Below are 15,095 nucleotides of genomic sequence, written 5' to 3'. Positions count from 1 at the left end.
GGGGAAATAGATCAGTTCTTCCGCCCTGGAAACTTACATGGCTTAAAGATTATAATTCTGAGAATTCAGACTCCTTTAAAACAGAGCATTGTCCCCATTCTTTTATGAGGAGAGGATTTTATTTAGTTTATTTTTTTGAGTTTATTTTGAGAGAGAGAGAGCGTGCGCGCATTAATACGCGTGGGGGAGGGGCGGAAAGAGAGAGAAAATCCCACAGGCAGGCTCCATGCTGTCAGCCCTGAGTCCGACTCGGGGCTCGAACCCACGAACCATGGGATCATGACCTGAGCTGAAATCAAGAGTCCAACACTGTAATGGCTGAGCCCCCAGGTGCCCCAACGAGTAGATGATTTTAGACAGTCTCCTGAAAAATCCCAAAACCACGCTCCCACAAATCTATACTTCCAGGAAAAGTGGGGAGTAGCATTCCCCAAATAGTTACAGTAATGGTCCTGTTTCTCTCCCAAATAATCCTCGTCTCAGAGTACTCTTTCGACTCGTCTGCTTACCCCTGGAGAGAACACCTCCCTCTTCAAAGGACCTTTCATTTACTTTTAAACAAGGACTCCAGATGTGGCCGTCGGGGAGTAACTCTGTCAGGCCAGGGAGGGCCACAGATCTGAGACAGGGGTGGCCACAGAGGACAAGGAGGTGCCCACTCCGCAGTCCAGAGGGCATTTCCCCCCCTGTGCTGCCAACAGAGCAGTTATGAAGCCCCAGGCAGGAGTGAAATGACTGACTGACCTTCATCCAGTAGCCAAGTGATGGCAGACGAGCATGAGAGCCGGGTTCTTCTCATGTCTGCCCCAGCCCCATACCCGCCCTCCTGCCGTGCATCCCTACTCTCCTCTGCCTCTACCAGGGAGCCAGGGTTGGCATCTGACCCAACGGCTGGGCAGCTGATGGCTTGGGAGAAGGCCTTGCCCGGAGGGATATTGACACAAGTTTATAGGTCTCCACAGAGACTTTCCTTCCTTTCCCTTCGCCTTTTCTGCCAGGCTGATCTGGGTTTCCCGGAAGCCACGTCGCTTCAAGGCATCTGTGCGTTTCTTCTGCCCACAGTCACGACCACCCCCCTCCTATTTGTCACAAGTCTACCCTCTGGGAGTGGTCCCCCCTGCTGGGAGGCTTTTTCTGCCCACAGGCGGAGCCATGGCACTGTGGAGGCTCCCAGGCTGGCCTAGGAGCCCGCACTCTGGCCATCAGAGAGCCTGACTCACACCCGCTGCTGAGGGCGGCCCCATGCGAACACAGCCCAGAATGTCTTTTGTCCGGGCGCCCTCCCCATGGCAGCCTGATGCTCCTTCTCCCCCGTGTCCAGTGTAGATTAGATACTTTGTACTCAGCAGCGTCCTCCAGGATCAGCTGACTCGGATACCCACCCTCTTCTCTGCCCTCGCTCTCCATGGTTCTTGAATCTTCTCATCAGTACTTCCTGTATTCTGCCTTTGGGGGTTAATTAGGCGTCCATAGGCCTGTCTTCCCTGCTGAACTGTAGACCTTGCGAGGCAGGAGTGGGGTCTGACATACTTTTGTACCCCACACCCGTGCCCAGCACTTAGCAGGAGGCTTTATTCGGTATCTTTCTATGCAGACGTTGCTACATAACGGGCATCCCTGATCCCATGAGCACCGTAAGAATCCAAAGAAGTAACCAGTATTATCTTCAGTCTACAGACGGGAAGATGGGCAGTCCAGAGGGTTAAGCTATTTGCCCAAAGTCACATGACACACGCACGGTGAGGCTGACCGGGGTCCGCGTCCCGTAGCTGCGGAACGTTGCCGCCCTCCCTCCGGGCTTCCCACCCCTGAAGTGCCGCGGGGACTTGTCCTCGAGGCCTTGGCCTAAAATCGAGCTGTTGGACTTTTTCCATTACGTCCTGTTACTTGGGTTTCTCTCTACCTGGTTCTCATTTCCTGCACTGATTCCTTTTCCCACTACACGCTCCTCTGGGAAGCCAGACAGCATTAAGAATCTGGCTGCCACTGATCATTTCTACACGTTTCCATCGGCCTGGGTCATTTGCTTCTGAGGAAAGGGGAGACAGTTGCCCACGTCAGCTGCCGCTACGGAGGTCCTGACCCTGTCCTCTCCCGACGTCACCTCTCAGCCTCCCAGGCAGCCTACCTACTTCTCTCTCCTTCCATCGTCTTCCAATTCTAGAGGATCTTTTTTATCATATTTTATTTTTTGTATTTTTTTTATTTTTGAGAGAGAGATCTGAAGCGGGCTCTGCGCTGACAGCAGCCAGCCTGATACGGGGCTCAGACTCCCAAACCTCGAGATCATGACCTGAGCCGGAGTCGGGTGCTCAACCGACTGAGCCACCGAGGCGCCCCTACCGTGATCCTTTTTGAATGACTAATCTTACGACAGATGACTCCCCTGCTTCAAATATGTAGTGGTTCCTGATGGCCTGTTATCCTCATCCAGGTCCTTCCTGGCCTCCTGCAGCCTCGTGGCTCATCCCTCCCTTCACACCTGAGCTCCCCAGCCGTGCACCTGCCCGGAACCCCCTGCAGATCCGCTGTCCCTCACCTGCCTGCCCACAGCGTCTTCCTTTAGTCTCCGCGGCCTTCCTTCCCGCCTCATTCTCCCCCGGACAGCCCTACTCATCCGGACAGCTCTCTTCGGCTCTTGCTACAGGGGGAGAGGAAGGGTCCTCCTGCCTTACCATCATCTCCCTCTGTGCTCCCAGAGCACTTGACGTATACCTTTGACGCGGTGCTTACCACGGCGCATCGTTCACTCCTCTATCCCAGAGCGTCTGAAAAATGTATCCGCGGGTTGATCCACGTAGAAAACCACCACTGAATGTCTGAAAAGAGACATACGTCAATATCTTGCAATTTCTGGATATATATATATTTTATATATATATATATATAATATATATATATTGCAATATCTGGCAATAGACTTAAGCCAATCCCAGTTCGCCGGTAACTCAGCAACGCATTTATGTGCCCAGGGCTGGGCAGCGTAAGGAAGTGTAAGCCATCTCCCCTCCCCTCCGGGGGCCTTGAAAACCTAGCTGGAAGGAGATTAAGGTGCACACGGAAACCGTTAGAGCCGGATCAATAGGCACTTTGAGCTCCTCCCCAGGGTGAAGTTGAAGTGCTAGTTCGTAGCCAATGCACCACACAGGGCCGCTAATCAGAGCTCAGGGAGGTCGCAGAGGCAAGAAGGGACGTGGGTAGTGAGCCGGGGTCTAAAGGAAGCCTCGGGGGACGTCGGATTGGCAAGGTGAACGGGGCAGTGAGCGATGAGGCAACAGTGTACCTTCTACGTCGTGTCCCTTGGCAACAACAAAGCCTAGGTGATTTTACCTCGTTCCTGGTGGCCAGCCCGCTGGGTTTTCTGAAGAACTGGTACTTTTGACTCATGACCTCTTTTCCCTGATGTGGCATTGATCTTCAGTAGCGCCTGGGGAAATGATCACGTTTACGAGGTGCCTACAGACTTGATATGCGTGGCTCTTTCTTTTCACCCGTCACTGTCCCCGGCTGCCGTGCTCTTTGAGTTCTTGTGTCTGCTTTTCATGTTTTTCTGCCTTCTTCCTTGCTCTCTTTTGTAATTCCCCCCGCCCCCTGCTCTCGGAGTGACGGCAAAACTCCCCTCTCCCCTTAAAAACAGATGGCCTGATCCAGCGGTCATCAAACTACCTGAAACACTGTACCCATTTATAAGAGGAGGGTAACATAAATGGGACCGTATCCTAATAGGGTAATGATAGAGCAGTGTAAGGAAAGGAGGATTGTTAGTCTAAAAACTAAGGGACGATATTATTGTTTTCCGTAAATATTTAACAAGCTTCACCCCCGGGGAGACTTTCTAACTCATTCTTTGGTACACCAGAAAAGATACCCGGAACCAAGGAAGGGAGGTGGTGGTGATGTGTCAGGAGGTAGGTTTCAGCTCCATACATAATTTTGGGTAAGGAGATTCCTAAAAAGTGGCTCTTGAGTGAATCTTATTAGTCAGATGCCGTATCTTGAGTGGAAGTCCTCGAGGCTCACTGAATGAAAAGTTGGTCCCCGGATGCTCTTCAGAATAGCTCAATGCCGTACCTGCTCAGTAATTTTATCACTGAAATTAGATCCTGGCTCTCTGGTGGCTTCAGACTTGATTTCCTAAAATATGCACACAGACCCTGCAAGCTGACCTATCTTGTCAGGTGGGGTTTAGGAAATGAAACCGAGCAAATGAGTTGTGTCTGCGGCTGTGTTTAACAGATTTGAAGAGGTTCGTGAATTAGCCAGGAAGGAAACCGTCTGCTGTTTTTATTTCCCTTGAAAAAGGATTCTTATACTCATAGATAAAACAATGTGTTATTTTTGTATCTGAAAAGGATGAGTGGATTGTGGAGTCAAAGTAGCTTCTTTAAATAATCCCAGGTCTTGTTTGCTTTGGACGGTCCAGGAGCACACGTGGAACTCTCAAAGGGGAAGTTCTAACATTAAAAACAACAACACAAAACTGTCAGTAACCAAAATAATTTCTGCAATTGACATAGCACTCAAGAGCCCATGGAAGGCAGTGGGACCGTTTCGATGAAAGCGGGGCACGTTTTCACCCAAGGACTTAAGATAAACTCGACTTTAGAATTATTATTGCAAGTAAGAACCACAACGTGTGTGTAAATACATTCTGATAACAGATTTAAGCCTTGCTATTGAAGTACGGTTTCAGTAGCCCTTATAATTACACAGGAGAAAATTCCACGTTAGACATTCTTTTGGGGACGACGGATGGATAGGAAAATCATGGAAAGCACCAAAGGACTGCCTCAGGGTCCTGCAGTCTAAATGGAAAGGCATCAGAGGTGAGATCTGTAAATGTTATGCCATAATGATTGCACATTAACACATTTCAGGAAAGGACCCACACAGCAGGAAACATACGCTGTGTTCCTTAATAAATTCTGAGAGTACAGAATAGGAAAAGCTCAAAATTATCTCAGGTATGCAGTGCCTCCCTTTTATCCCCCTTGGCCAGGCCAGCCTTCGGGTCTCGTTTCTTTTTGACACTCCTCTGAGGCTGGACGGTCCTCTGCTTTGGCTCCTCTCTTCCTGAATCCTGCCCCAAATTCACTCCCCCCGCCCCCCAGCTAGCCTGGCACTAGGAAGGATGTGATAAACTAATTCACATGAAGATGTTGGTGATTGATGTTACTGTTCTCCTGGGTGTTGGCAATTTAGAAGGGTTCCCGAGGAGAGACCAGCGCTGGCAATGGAGACATGAACTCTCTACTCACTGATTTCACACAGGAGGGCCAGAGGACGGGATGTGCATGCCTTCGTACTTGAGTCTAAACAATGACATCAAGCTGGCCTTGATCAGGAATTCAAAATATGGTGATGGAATTCAGCCATGATTTCTGCTCATTGAACATGCGTTAGTCTAGCTAACTTTGGTGACAACCCAGTGGGGACTTTTTTTTCCCGTTGGTGGGCAAGAATCTGAAGCGCAGAAAGATTTAGTACTTGGTTCAGGGTTACAAAGCTAGGAGGGGTGGAGCTGAGAACTGAATGTGTGGGGCAGAACCATTCCGCTCTACTGCCTCTGGGTTGGAAGGCAGGAGAGGACCCCCTTCGTGAAGCCCGGTCATCACCCCTCCTGAGCTGTGTGCCCTTGGGCCAATTACTTACCTTCCTGGTGCTTCCGTATGTTCATCTGCAAAACAGACGTTAGTAATGGTATACCAGCCCTACTGGGTTGTAAGGATTAACACACTTAGAACACTATCTGCCATATAATAGAAGCTTTTTAAATATTAGCTAACGTTGCTGTTTGTTAACATGTTAAACCACATTAACTTCAACAAAACTTTCTGCATTACAGTCTTCCAACACTTAACGAGTGAGTCACCCAAATGGTGTTCCAGACCACAAAATTCCTCTGTGGCTAAGGAGTTTAGCTTTACTAGCTTTCCTAAAAATGTGTCGTCGAGCTGAAGGCACGTGATGGCAATCTTAAATATCTCTTACCTAGAACTATCCTTGAAAGCTCACTTCTGAAAGTTTAATTTGAATAGTCTTTCCATGTCACTCTGTCCTTAAGAGAGGTTCCAAATTGGTGTCCAAAGATTCCTCAAAAGCTTTATAAATAGTATGAAAGCCAATTTTATTAGTCCAATGAGCCTTAGAGAAATTAGCTGGGTTATTGGTTATTGGATTTTAGATAACAAGGGGTAGCACTGTTTGCCCGGCTCACGTGGAGAATCAGGTCGACGTATGTCCGATCGATTTTCTTTTCATCCATAGAGAAATATTTATTGAGATTTCCACGGGGCCGGTGCTGGAGATGCAAATGAACACAAAACACACCCTTCTCTTGATGTCTTAAGAGCTTCATGGGCAAAAAACCCACATAAACAGTTTTCTAAAAATAATGATAGGACCAGAGAACAACTTCTAAGCCACCCTGGCAGGTACGAGGCGAATTTCTCAGGGAAGGTCGTGACTCGGTTGTCTGCGGAAAATGATCGCTATTTGGGTCAAAGTCTGACTAGTTTTAGGGGAAAAAAAATTGTGATATATGCAATAGGTTTGGATGAAAATGCAATCATCTCGTATAGTACTTGAAGCCCACAAGATAAGGATGTTTTAAAAAAGGAAAAGGGAGCGCTGGGACGGGGGGAGTGGGGGAGAACCTTCAAAAGAATAGCCCTCAGGGCACCTGGGTGGCTCAGTCGGAAAGCGTCTGACTTCTGATTTGGGCCCAGGTCGTGATCTCACTGTTCGTGGGATCGCGCCCCAAGTCGGGCTCTGCGTTGACAGCATGGAGCCGGCTTGGGATTCTCTCTCCCTCTCTCTCGCTCTCAAAATAAATAAACGTTAAAAAAAAAAAAAATAGCTCCTACTAGGTTCATACATTTCACCTGTGAGCCAGGGTCCTGTTGCGACCCCGCATTTGAAGGACGAGCAAGCCGGGGCCTGGGGTCCTGGGTCTAAGACATAGCTGCTCGCTTCCTGCCCTTTCCAGGTAGAACTTGTACTGTCTCGAGTCAAGGCAGGTCCCCGAGCCGGAGGCCCTGGTCTTCTGCTTAGGGAGTTCTGCTAACCTCCTGGGAAGGACCACCGGTGCTGTGGTGCGAGTCGAGTGGCCTGGCCCTGCTGCCTGTCGATTCCGGCAGCCTGGCACCGCACCGTGCCACGTGTCAGGGTCGGCGTGTCACCGCCACAACACAGAGTCCGGGCCCTGTGCAGCGTGAACAGCCACCGCCATCAGAAAGGCGCAGGGCAAGGCAGCGGGACTCAGCAGGCGCACAGCCTCTGGACGAGGTACCTCACCCCCCAGGAACCAGTGCATCCCCTGGCTGGCGTCCCCCCTTCCTGTCCCGAGAGGGATGGTCTGAAGCTTGAAAGGTAACTGACATGGAACACTCTGTGCCCCAGGGTTAGCGGAGTGTGTAAGCTAAAAGTGCAGTCTTCTTAACTCTTCAGATTGGCCCCATTCTTGTCAATATCCCATGTAGAACTAAGCTCGCGGCACGCCCTGATGCTGGCTTTCACACACCCCATGTGACAGGAACGTCCCTGAGACCCAGTGCTAACTCCTAGTTGTTGTCAAATCCCACCCACGTTTCCTCTGGCCTCCTTTCCCCTGCCGTGTACAGCTGGGCCGTTTCATGGGCTGAGCTCATCAGCTGTCACCGGCAAGTTGAAGCTGGGTCCCGCCAGGCCAGCGTGTGGACGTTTGACCTCTGAGAAAATATCCAAGAGCTGTATAGGAAGGGATGATGCTGACTTGAAGTCCGTCTACTCAACCTAAGGCTCTCCTAATGGTTACTTTGCAAACGCAGCCTGAGATTGAGCTATCAAGAGCGACAGAGACCGAGCGCAGATACTACATCGTATCTGGTTAAATTCTTGGTTTTCAGTAAGCACTCATAGAATGTTAAATAGACCTTTCTCCTGTAATAAATGTTCGTCTTGAGGATGTTTTTTAATGAGTTGGTTCTTGAAATGTGTAAATGCACCCGAGCACATTGGGTCCCACTGAAAGGAATTTTGCCTGAGTAAGGGCTGTGGAATTGCTTCGGGGGTCAACTTCCTGCCCCGTGGAATGCAGTGGGAAAGTTCCCACAGTGGGAGGGGGCCTCTCCCAGGGCATTCCAAGCAGGAGGCATCTGCAGAGCTTTTAGGCGGACAGTACTGTGTCTCAAGATACTATCAGCATCTCCAACAGCCAAAGGCCACTGAGGCCTGAGCAGGTCCCAGGCTGTGTGTGTGTGTGTGCGTGTGTGTGCGTGTGAATACAGCAAGGCAGCATTCGACCTTTCACATGGCGGAGGAAATCCACACTCCTATTAACTCGAGCTTACAGTATTCCCATCGAGAGGCTGCGTACGAAGAGAAAAGCTTATCATACTTTGAAACTTCTTCAGGGAGGCTGTTCTCATTCTCATGAGGTTCGGGGAAACGTAGCCACAGGCCAACAAAGCTTGGCGTCGTTGAGCCAAACTCATCCTTGCACTCACCCAGTATTCTCAGGATGCCTACTGGGGGCCAGGCCCCCTTCTAAACACCGGAGACATAGCAGCGAACGAGAGAACCCCGGTCCTACCCTCTGCTCCTCCGCTCGGGACGCTGAACGTATTTATCTGTTCAGACTGTGAGCTCTAGACCGTCCATGCCTTTCATCCACCACCACGTACTAGTATCTAGAACAGAGAGTGCCACGTAGGTGGTGTTCCGTGGGTTTCTTGGATTAATCTGCACGAACAGGAATTTGACCTTGAACCCCCTGAAAGCTTCATGAGACGCTTTGGACTCAAAGCCAATCATAATTTATCTCCTCGCTCACCCAGTCCGATGAGGGGGGGTATAAAGACGACGAGGAGGTGGCCGCAGCCCCCAGAAGCCGCCGTTCTGGTAGAGAAACAGAGTGCCGAAGCGCGGAGGTGCAGAAAGGGCTGGGAGGTGCGAGAAACTACGAATGTCTTGATGTGATCGGAACAAGTGGCAGAGCGGCAGGGGACGAAGCTGAAGAGATAGGCGGGGTTGGGCACGAAGGACCCAGGGATGTGGATTTTTATCCCCACGGCTGTGGGGAGCAGAGGTGGCGGTGATGGAATTTACACAGAGGCGAGATCACGCTGGCCCAGAGTGGAGGAGAGCCTGGCAGGGGGGCGGGGAGTCGAGCCCGGTCAGGAAGCCAGTGCTGCGGTCCAGGTGACAGCTGGCGGGGCCTCGATGTAGGCAGTGATAGCGGGGCAGGACAGGAGGTGACAATTTCCTGAGCCATGGGAGGAGAGCCGGCAGGACTTTGTGTTGGCCTGGACGGGGAGAGAATGTGGATTTCCCCTCTAGACTAAAAGGTTTGCCCAGCGGGGACTGTGGCAGGAAGTTGCATGTGCTCGGTGGCTGGATGGATAAGAGGGGAGAAGGAAACAGCTCGGGTTTCTAGCTTGTGTGTTTTCTGTTCTTCACAGATATTTCCCCGGCTCTGGCTGCCTGCATGCGGCTTGTAGTTTAAACCCTGCGCGCCGACGCTCGAACTCTCTGCGGGCTGGTCCTGACCTGCCCTTGCCTTATACTGGCTGCTCTGCCCCCTCATGTCCCAGTTTTGGGTCTCCACTCATGCCGGCCCCTCTGCCTGTTGGCCCGCCCCCGCCTCGTCTCCGTGGGCTCATTTCAATGTCGCCTCTTCCAAAAAGCACTAGATTTCCTCCACCCTTGAAACTCTTACTCCGTGTCTTCGTATTGGCCTTAAGTCTTTTTTTTTTTAACGTTTATTTATTTTTGAGACAGAGACAGACAGAGCGTGAACGGGGGAGGGGCAGAGAGAGAGAGGGAGACACAGAGTCTGAAACAGGCTCCAGGCTCCGAGCTGTCAGCCCAGAGCCCGACGCGGGGCTTGAACTCACGAACCGCGAGATCATGACCTGAGCTGAAGTCGGACGCTTGACCGACTGAGCCACCCAGGCGCCCCTGTATTGGCCCTAAGTCTTGGTTGGGTCGCGAGTGATGAGTTCCGGGAGAGTGACACCTTTCTCTTACTCACCTTCCCGTCGCCTCCAGATGGAATGTCGCCTCCAGTAGGATTCAGGACCTCCTTGTTGAATCGAAACAAAGAGCCCACAAGATGAATCCCTCATCTAGGAAACAAGGATATTATTGCTACCTACTCCTTAGGGTGGTTGTAAGGGCTTGGCATATAGTAGGTGCTCAATAAATGATACTATTCATTGGGGCGCCCGGGTGGCTCAGTCGGTTAAGCGTCCGACTCTTGGTTTGGGCTCAGGTCATAGGATCTCGCAGTTTGTGAGTTCGGGCCCCACCTCAGGCTCTGTGCTGACAGTGTGGAGCCTGCTTGGGATTCTCTCTCTCCCTCTCTCTGCCCCTCCCCCGCTGGCACTGTCTCTGTGTCTCTCAAATTAAATACATAAACTTAAAAAAATGATACCAGTCACATCATTATTCCTAAAAAGAGTGAGTTCCATTTGTTCTTCCCTAGCTTAATACTAAGCCTCTGCCTCCTTGTAATGAGGTTGAAGGATAAGGCAGTCCTTTGAAATTCATGGGAAATTGTCCCCTGGAATCAGTAAGTAGGGGACCACTGTTCTGGCCACTGGGGCATTCCTTTACAGATCCCAAAGATCTTCCTCTCCGGAGGCTTCTCTTGAACACTTTGGGTCTTTTCTTGTCTGGTGCTGGAGGAACTGCTCAGCTTTAGATCTCTGCGTGATTCCGGGAAATGAGGTGCTTGGGAAGAACCCCCTTCTCGTCGCAACCCCTGCAGGCTGGCTGCTGTTTCGAAGGTCAGAGACAGAGCCAGAAGCAAGGAGCAGGAGGTGGGCCAGTTGGCCGGCTGTCCCAAAAGGAGCGAGCAGGCAATGGTGATGGTCCTTGAGTTTTATTTTTATTTTTAAAATCAAAGTAGAAGAATTTTGTGAGTCCCAGAGGAGCCCTTTTGTGTCGTTTTTATTCTTAGGTATTTTTCTTTAGAATTTCCTCTAAAACTCATGAGGAAGAGCTCACATATTCCAGATTTAGCACTTTAATGGGCTTTTGTTCCCGCCTTAATTTTTTTCCTTTTTAAAAATTTCTCCTCGGGGGGCGCCTGGGTGGCTCGGTGGGTTAAGCGTCCGACTTCGGCTCAGGTCATGATCTCACTGCTCGTGAGTTCGGGCCCCGCGTCGGGCTCTGTGCTGACAGCTCGGAGCCTGGAGCCCGCTTCGGATTCTGGGTCTCCCTCTCTCTTCTGTGTCTCTCCCGTTCGCATTCTGTGTCTCTCAAAAATAAAATAAACATTAAAAAAAATTGTTCTTTAATTTCTCCTCGGATTTTGAAGTAGCTATTTCTGGGATTACGACGTTTGCGAGCTCAGCCACAGAATTTCTGAAACTCCCTTTAATTTCTGCGTGAGCGTAAGATGGTAAAATATCATGCACCCTGCTGGACTCGGAAGGTGAGGGAAGACCGGTCCTAGAGGCCAACCCTTGAGCCGCCAGGCTGCATGCGCCGTGGCGAACCATTTAGGGGCGTTTGGACCTGTTCTGTAGAATCACAAAGACCCTCCGTTTGATGGCGCTTGTTGAGGACCATCTTGTTTTTCTCCCTCCAGGAACCTCGGACAAGTCTAACCTGGAGCTAATCACTCTGACGTGCACCTGTGTGGCTGCAACCCTCTTCTGGCTCCTGTTAACGCTCTTTATCCGAAAACTGAAAAGGGTAAGCACGGTTCGTATGAAGTTCTGCGCTCCTGTTTACGTAAAACTCGAAAACGCTCGTCTCGCATCTAGACCCGGCACTCAACACACGTTAGCCTCTAGTCTCCTTCCCTCCTCTTCTTTCGGTCTCTGACCTGGGGAACACCCGGAATGAATCGTTAAAATGCCTCTCAACCATCACCCGTAGTATCGAGAGAAAAAGCTCGAGCGGTGAGTAGATGACTGTTTCCCAGGAACAGAGGGGATACCTGTGATCTAAAAATGTGTGATAAAACCTTTCAATTCAACACGAGACCTGCGCAGTCTTTATTTCCTTATTCTCTGCTAAGACATGCAGAGGCGAATGCAAAATAAAGACTGTCCTCCGACTTGCCTCTCCGCACCAACAAGGGCACTGTGGTTCCGAGCTCTCGGAGCCCCACCATACAACTCAGTTCTTCAGTGGGGGGGGTCAGGCTGGAACGCAGGACGTCAGATTTCTGTCATTCAGCCTGCAGCACCACGTGCTTCTCTGAAGTTCTATGGGCTAAGGAGCCAACGGTCCTTCACCCATCCGTGCCTCAAATATTTACTGGAGAGGAGACTGGCTTTACTCCGTTTCACAGACAAATGTGAGACTGCCGTTAGAGGCAGCGGACTGAAAGATGTGTAAGGAGGTGGTCGGGCAGAGAAGGGAGGGAAGAGTGTTGCAGGCAGACAGAAGAGCCTGTGAGAGGCCGGGGCAGGGCCGGGACCCCGCGGGAAAGAGAGACTCACGGAGGCCAGCGTGGCTGCAGCATGGGAACTGGGTAGGAGGTGAGGCCGGAGAGGAGGGGCTGTAAAGCCGGGTGAGACAGTAAGAAAGGTGGTCTGTATTCTGGAAGTGAAAGGAAGTCTGGGGGGCGTGAGGGCGAGGGCGGGAAGGGGTGTTGTGCAACAAAGGCAGGCAATCCTAAGTGTAAGAGATTTGCGTCTGGAAAGAGAATTTTGGCTGCTGTGAGAATGGACCAGAGGAGGCAAGAGTGAGTAGAGACGAACTTTCGCCGAAGACTTTATAGGAGTCCAACTAAGAAATGATATGAGCTTCGTCCAAGTGATTAGGATCCAGAGCTATTTCGCACGTAAAACAGAACTTGAAAAGCATCAAGGAGGCCTCCTCCATTTCTAGAGATTTATCAGCCCTTATTATCGTGTCATGTCTTAGGACAAGCTTTTTTATGTGGCGTCTCCGGTAATTCTTCCAAAAAAGGCAAAGAGGTAAGACATACTATTATTCCCATTTTATAGAGAGAGAAAGTGAGCCTCAGAGAGGTAAAATAACTTGCCCAAAGTCGCAAAGCTGGTTAGAGTGGGAGCTGAGTTTTGAACCAAGGTCGTTCGACCTTACCTAGACTTGTAACCAAAACCAACAAGGTGTCCTTCATAGCCGTTGAAATGAGAGGCGAGGACAGTAGGCGTCCTCCGTGGTGAATAGGTACCATCAGGAGTCCGCCGTGTGGAATGATGGGTTTTGAGATGTGACAGCTAAGGCCACACTGCTTTAGAAGGAAACGGAGGCCACACAGTGGCATTGACAGGGGAGAGACATCATAAAGGGAAATGGATCAAACTTGCCAAATAGATTAGACCCGCCAAATCTGGAAGGCCCGTTCGGAGGCCACAAAGGAGGGACAGAGAGAAAAAACTTCAGAGAGAGTGAGGTTTAGAGAAAGAGTTTGAAGGTTGCAGCTGGAAGGAAAGCAGCAGAATAATGCAGCCCACCACACTCCTCCCCACGCCCCAGATTAGGGGAGGAGCACAGAGGGGCAGAGTGGAAATTCACTGGAAAGGTGAATTGGGACTAAATTGAAGATGGCCCTAGTATTTCTAAAAATCTGAAACCTTGAGTTCAATAAGAAAGGATGAGAGCAAGAAAGGATTCTCTCTCCAGAAGGGAATGCTCATAAAATTTGAAAGGTGATTAATCGTAGGAGGCAAGGAGATACAAGTCCTCAAAAACTATTTCCATGCGGTTTCTCGAAACCGCAAGTGAATTCCTGTGGATACGGACTGGACGTTATCCTTTTAATCCCCACCCTGCAATAGGCCAGTGTTACAGTTACGGCTAACGTGGATCGTTGATTGATGCTTACTGTATACCACACCTTGTTCTAACAGCTTGGCATGGATTATTTCACATAATATTCACAACAGCCCTAGGAGATAAGGACTGTCGTTATCACTACTTCACAGATAAGGAAACTAGGTTGAGAAGGGTTAAGCAACTTGCCAAGGTTATGTGCTGGTCCAGAGTTGATCTGTGACTCAGATCCGGCCCGCCAGCCTCAATGCCTGGCCTCTGAAAGCGCTTAGCTGTGCAACCTCCATGCCAAACACCTAGTAGCTGCTCAGTGTTAGTGTCAATCAGAAGAATAAATATTTGCCGACTGAGATTCTACGATCCTACTCTCCTCAAGCACTTGTGTGGTGTTGCCTCTCACCTGCCTGATTGAGATAAACCATAAAATTCCGTAGGTGCCAGATGGGGAGATTGTCTCTCTTTGCCCGGCCCCTTGCCTCGCTCTCAACACCCCTTCCCAGCTCCCCACGCGCTCTCCGGAAAGTGAGAGGTCCCTTGTTGGGCTCTCGCTGTCCTGTGCCCTTGGAAGATGGGAGATTGTTTCTCGTCGGACTGTTTCGACTGGACATAGAAAAGTGTACTCATGAAACCTCTTCCAGCGGCTTCTCTAGCGCACGCCCGGCACGCTGGGATAGGGGTTTGTATTCCTTTCCAGTCTTACAGACTCACACCAGTGTCCGACGGGCTGGCCCCGACAAGACTGGCACCGATGGCAAATGTAGCTGGTGACGAATGTGCTCCACATCCTTCTCTGTTTTCCCCTCGTCGTGGAGGCCGGGCCAGTCTTTCTGCTTTGAGCGATTTGTCACACGTTTTAGTGATAATTCCTGTGAGTAGGAGACCGATTGCAAGTGATGGATGAGGTGAGCTGTGACAGCCCGGGGCAGGGTGAGTTAGAGCTGAAGAATGTGGGCGAACGTGACATGGTGTGTATGGAGAGGGTGTCTTCTCTCCTGAACTCTGGTCCTGCTGAGGGAAGGGCAACGCAGGACGGGCCCGAAACTCATTGAAACGCAGCTTATGCGACTCCTCGGCGAGGCTGATCAAAGCCCACCTTAGGTGGGCAAGCATACTTCCTTTCTGTGCTGCCCACAGAAATGCCATCATCAGTTCTACACCGAATGAACAGGCAGTACACCCACTGCTATGACTCTAAGACACTAAATGCACATCCACTCATCTGTGACCTGAAATAAAGGATATTTTCTGGGCTCGATGTGCCTTGCCAAGATAAAGTAAGCGCCTGAAGGGAGACACCCGCCTTGTTTGACGTCCTACTGATGCCGAACGCGATCAGGACATGGCCGTGTTTGAAT

The 15,095-nt window shown here is 50.5% G+C and overlaps 1 protein-coding gene across 1 annotated transcript in view; it reads left to right on the top strand.

Moving 5' to 3' along the window:
• Positions 1-15,095, top strand: part of FLT1 (fms related receptor tyrosine kinase 1) — a 171,858-nt gene that overhangs the window by 122,690 nt on the left and 34,073 nt on the right. Inside the window, exon 16 of the mRNA XM_042939838.1 lies at positions 11,576-11,682. Coding sequence (XP_042795772.1) covers positions 11,576-11,682 — 107 coding nt within the window. The remainder of the gene's footprint in view (positions 1-11,575; positions 11,683-15,095) is intronic.

The sequence above is a fragment of the Panthera leo genome, chromosome A1 (genome assembly GCF_018350215.1).
Source record: "Panthera leo isolate Ple1 chromosome A1, P.leo_Ple1_pat1.1, whole genome shotgun sequence".
Lineage (NCBI taxonomy): Eukaryota > Metazoa > Chordata > Mammalia > Carnivora > Felidae > Panthera > Panthera leo.
The sequence above is the reverse complement of the archived record's forward strand: the minus strand, read 5'-3'. Positions and strand labels throughout refer to the sequence as shown.